Source organism: Narcine bancroftii, chromosome 6, assembly GCF_036971445.1.
Source record: "Narcine bancroftii isolate sNarBan1 chromosome 6, sNarBan1.hap1, whole genome shotgun sequence".
NCBI lineage: Eukaryota > Metazoa > Chordata > Chondrichthyes > Torpediniformes > Narcinidae > Narcine > Narcine bancroftii.
The window spans coordinates 189,469,991-189,475,667 of NC_091474.1; the positions used below are offsets into that span (position 1 = coordinate 189,469,991).

Genomic DNA, 5,677 nt, shown 5'->3' on the forward strand with positions numbered 1-5,677 from the left:
ACCCATTATCTGGATTACTTACAAATGATTCTATCTTTTATGAGTTAATTTTTCAAATCTCCAAATTCACAGGATTTACTCAGTGTGTGAAGCTCAGCTAAGTATTGGTCGAAGATCATACAGGTGCCCAACTTTTATCCAGGATTCCAAAAACCTACAGCCATCAAAAACCGGCACTTATTTTGGCAATGAAAATGCCAGACCACCTCATTCCTAGCCCCTGCTCTCCATCACCCACCCACCTCATTTTCCCCCCTCCACCTAACCCCAGCTGTCCGATGGTCCTTTGCCCCCAGCCGTCCATCTGTTGCCAGCCCCTAGAGGTCCATCCATCACATGCCCCCATCTATCCATCTGTCTCCCACCCCTGGCTGTCTATCTGTCTCTCCCCCACCCCCCATCTGACTCCCGATGTTGCAGCAGGGGTGCAGTTCTCTGAGGCCGGACTTCACTGGCGACAACTCAGTGGGGGAGCAATGGCCATCTTTGTCATCCATAATCCCCCATGCCAGTGCCAGAGTGGTTCCAGCTGTATGGGCAATTATGGGTAAGAAGATCACCATTGCTCCCGCATAGAGACAGCAACCAGCCACGGCTTGCTTCTCTCCCGCTGGTGCTCGGGGCTGAGAGTCACCTTCTACTGAAGGTAAGAGAGAGCAGGGATGGGGATGGTGGGGATGGGGACGATTGGGACAGGAACAGTGGGGATGAGGGAGACGGGGGGACGGGGATGGGGCAGCGGGATGGCGGGGGTGGCAGGGATGGGGGTCTAAGCCACTTTTATTTTGAAGTCTTACATTAAAATTTTTTAAAAAATGCCGGTGATATTATGGTCTTTTATGGTCTTTATTTATCTAAATTCATTTAACACCCATGCCCCCTGTTTTGTGCAATTTTGAAACATCGCATTTTCTTGAAGGGACCGCCATTTTAAAATGATTCCAAAATCTGGAAGATTCTGAACAACAGCAGGTGTCCAATCCTGACGATCCCAGATAAAAGGTTAGGCCCCTGTACAATGTTTCTGGTCACAGGAGAAAAAAAATGGAATCTCTCAAATGTGACGTTTTTACTTGGAACAAAATACTCCTCAAATTTTGTCATCAGAGGGTCTAACATGAAAGCTGTCTCATCAATTTGAAAACTGTTATAGATGTCCGAGGCATCTTCACCTATCACGTGCAGAAATATAGATGCTTTCCGCTTTTCATCCATCTCTCCCACTCCACCAGTCTCTAAATAAATGTTGAATCGCTATTTGAAACTTTTCCAGTGATTGGTTAGATTGCCATTAAACTGTATTGGTGTAGGAGGACTTAACTTATCCATGGTGAGAACTGTTGTCTTTCCTTACTTTCTCACACACTTCTGACACCATGTTGTGTTTGTTCCTTGAAGAAGGAATACCTTTAACACTTAAACAACTTTATTTTTCGAGCTGCTTGAACCAACAGCACAATCAACATCTGTCGTCATCAACTTTTTGTTCCTGTGTCAACTGCATGCGTTGCCTACATGGAAATGTAGTTCTCTATTGTACATGAATAACAACATACTGGCTCAAAAACTTCTGCTTCTCTTTCCTGACAGAAGTAGCTGGAAGATATTGTGTCCAGGGTGGTAGAGATCTTTCATGATTTTGTGGGCCCTCTTTAAAAAACAATCTTGGTAGATTACATCGATGAGGGAGGAAGGCGTGATCCTCTCTGATGCTTTTCTGGTCCTGCAGATTGACCTCCAAAATGATGCTCTTCAGCAACCGTACCACACTGTGAGGCAGCCAGCCAGGACACTCTCGATAAAGGTCCTGTAGAAAGTTGACAAAATGGTGGCAAGAAGCCTTGCTCACTTCAGTCTTCCCAGTAATTGCAGCTGCTGTTGTGCCTTCCTGTCAAGTGAAGAGTTGGTCACTACTTAAGTGGACTTAATGCAGCTGATATTGGAATATGAACATCAATAACAGATAAATGTTACGTGCTTGGCAGTTATCATGATGGTATTGCATGTCCACTTGGCCTTGATTTGCCACTTAAATTGTTGGTTTTCCAGCATGATGAGGCAACAATCTCCATGCCTCTCAAAAATGCTCACAGCAAAAAAAAAAAAGAAAAACAAAACTTACACAGCTCCCCAGAAACTATTTTCAGGAAGTGATGTAGAGGCAAACAAGGATTATTGTTTATAAGTGTAGAAAACTAATGAGAGAACTGAGAGAAGAAAGAGTTATAAAGAAGGATTGCAAACAACAGAAAAAGAGATGGTTAACATGAAGGTGAAGGGATGGTATGAAGTCAGGTTGCAGCTTACATCTGCTTCGTGTCCATGTGGCAATTAGCAGCTTTACTGCATTGTGAATGTTTTCACCTACTATCCCTGACACTGAGATAAAGTGGTAGTTTTGAGAAACTGTGTACCAGAAACTGTCTAGTACATAGTACAAGTCTAAACTCTGATAAATGTGGTCCAGTTGACTAAAGATCTCATAGGAATTTGCATAAAGAAGAGAAACAAGTACATATATGGAAAAGGTGTCAATTGGTGGTCATATGGTTGACTGTAAAATGAAACAAAATATCCAGAAAGATTATGGAAACAATATAAAAGCTGCCTCAAACATTGGTCAGTGGTGATAATTCCAGAGAACGATAACTAGAGACGAATTCAAGTTTCTGACTCAAAGGCAGAACATTGGACCCTGGCCAGGTTTATCTAGAACTAATGAATTTCTGAATTAATGCTTTTGTAATAGCATTCTACTAATAACAAAATGTAGTTATAAGGTGAAGACATTTTCTGGTATGGTTTGTAGTGTGCCACGTTTAATTGGCAGCATAATGGAAATGTTGTAAGACCATACAGAACATTACTCTCATTTGTACCATTGCATCCCTGCACACAGGAAGTGTTCATCTATCTTGAATATGATATGGGTAATAGAGAGGCAATTAAATCAATTTAAAAAAAAATTCTGCATTTCGCAGGCAAAAAAGGCTGCTGGCCCCTGGACATCAGGTCTAGTTTTCCAGCAATGTGTCACAACTGATATTCAGAGCTCTCAAATTGTCTACCCACTGAAGATTAAAAATACTCCTCCAAAATGGAAAATATTGGAAATTCAGAGCAGTTCGGGAAGAATCTGTGGTAAGAGAAACAGTGGATGTTTCAGGTCCAGGACCATTTAACTGATCACCTGGCTGACTAAATATGTCCAGACTTATTTTTGGCTTTTATTTTGAATTTTCATCTTCTGCAGCTTTAAAAAAAAATTATTACATTAAAAGTACACAAGGCCAAAGCAAATCTGGAGATACTGCACAGAAGGAATACAATTCACAGTTTTTACAGATTTTCCTCATCACCTGTTCCACCAAATTAACAGCAGACATGTGAGAGGAGCCCCAGTTTGTATCTGTCCATCTTTGTCAAAGTCACTGAGTAACAATCCACTGGAGATGCAACAGGACAATAGCAGTGCAACTGGCCAGTCTGCTGACTCACAGCCGGGGCAACCCGGTTCAATCCTGGTCCACAGGTTATGTCTGTGGAATTTACACATTCTCCCTGTCACTGTGTGGGTTTCCTCCAGGTATTCCAGTTTCCTCCCACAGCTAAAAATGTGAGGAAGTGCCAGGTACTTGGCCACTGATAATCGCCCATAGGTGAATGGTAGAATTGGAGGTTGAGGGGGGAATTGGTTGGATGGTTGGCACAGACTCGAGTGGAAGGGCTCCATACTGTACCTCTCTATCACTCTAGGACAGGGGTCGGCAAATTTTTTAAACAATCGACCTCTTCATGGAATCCTTGATCTCTCATTGACCCCAAGCATGTAAAATAAATACATGGATTTTATCAATGATAAATTTCTCTATAGCCTAGATATTTATCGACCCCTTGGATAGTCCTATCGACCCCCAGGAGTCAATATAAACCACTTTGCTGACCCCTGCTCTAGGACGACATTTCCACCACAAGCAGATACTGAATGTAGCATAACGTTTTGACTAAAAATCCAGTCCACATCATGGAAGAAAACATTTATTTTATATTCAAGATCAAACTGTATCCACTCTAAATAAATTTAAAATTCTGATTTGCTTGCGCAAAATAACAACGTGACATTTACAGTGTTCATAGATAAGTTCACAGATTTCGGAGATCTAATTGTAAAAAGTCTAAAATAATAAGCATTTTTAATGCACTAAAACAGACGGGGAACTCTTTATCAACATCAGACTAGCTCCATAACTGCTATTTCCTCTTCATGCAGTCAAACTAGAAAAGATTTATTCTCGAGGAATCAGTTGTGAATATTTTAAAAGTTAGAATAATTTTCAGCGCTTTTCTGAACCAAGAATAAAAAAAGGTATAGATCACTGGATTGAACGCAGAGTTTAAATACCCTAACCAAAAAAAACTGTCAAACGTAAGTGCGGGTGTCGAATGTTCAATGAAAGGATCTACAAAATTACATGTGAAGTATGGCGTCCAGCATATTAAAAACACTCCCATCACTATCCCCAGGGTCTTTGCAGCTTTCCTTTCACTTGTATGGGAAACCATAATTTTCTTTTCTTTTACAAACTGGATTTGTCTTGTAATGTCATTTATGGCTCTGGCTTGTTTTGTGGCTACAAAGTAAATCTTTGTATAAATGCAAAGCATAATGAATCCAGGGACATAAAAGGAGACAATTGAGTAGATCACCGAACATAGTTTCCCCATTACTAGTGTGCAACCCCCATTGCAAAATATTTTCTTGTAATAAAAGTCTTTAATTTCTATCAAGTTTAATTCCAAACATATCATGCCAAAACCCACAAATGCGGAGAGAATCCAGCTGATGAGAATCATTATGAGGATCGTGTGATGATTTATTCTTATTTTGTATTTCAGAGGGTCACACACTGCGATGTAACGATCAACAGAAATGAAGCACAGGTGGAATATTGACGCCGCACAGAGCATGAAGTCAAAGCTTGCTTGTAATTTGCAGAACAAGTCTCCCAAGTACCAACAGTTTTCAATTGACCTGATCAAACTGTAAGGCATCACCAGACATCCCAGCAAAAAATCAGCAATAGCTAGCGAAAGGACGAGATAATTAGTGGGTGTATGGAGTTGTTTGAAATGAGCGATTGAAATGATCACCAACATGTTGCCAAACACTGTAACCAAAACTGCCAATGCGCCAAACGCATAAAGTGATGCCCGGAGAGCATGGGATCGGATTGTTCTAAAACATGATTTATCCACCAATTTATAGCAATATTCTACCGTTTCTAGGGTTCTGATGCTTGCATTCATGTTCTATTGGTAGTCTTGTCTTTCTTTGACTTGTTAGTGTAGCTCCAAAATTATTTAATCCTGCTGTTCTTTGTTAGTTTTTACTTATTCATGTTCTTTGCTGATTCTTTGCTTCAACATCCCTCCAATATTCAACTGCAAACAGAAAAAAAATCAAACATACTTTCAAAATGGAACATGTTTTGGAGCTTACTGGCAGTTTGTACGAATGTTAGAATTTGAATGTTTTATTTCTGAACCTAAATGGGGGATCTTGGATTATTGTTGGAAAGGTTTTATTAATGAGTCTCAACATATTTTTCTGTCTCAGATTCTAATCTCTTTTCCTCAATTACTTGGTTCTCAGTAGCTGCCTCAATGGCCTGTAATT

The 5,677-nt window shown here is 40.4% G+C and overlaps 1 protein-coding gene across 1 annotated transcript; it reads right to left on the reverse strand.

Moving 5' to 3' along the window:
* Positions 1-3,284: 3,284 nt before the first annotated feature.
* LOC138736887 (trace amine-associated receptor 1-like) lies at positions 3,285-5,313 on the reverse strand. Its single transcript, XM_069887040.1, has one exon. The coding sequence runs from the start codon at positions 5,305-5,307 to the stop codon at positions 4,276-4,278; it is 1,032 nt and encodes a 343-aa protein (XP_069743141.1). The 5' UTR covers positions 5,308-5,313; the 3' UTR covers positions 3,285-4,275.
* Positions 5,314-5,677: the final 364 nt, after the last annotated feature.

Bases quoted from the DNA above. Each gene is read 5' to 3' on its own strand.
- LOC138736887 (XM_069887040.1), bottom strand. From the start codon at position 5,307: ATGAATGCAAGCATCAGAACCCTAGAAACGGTAGAATATTGCTATAAA.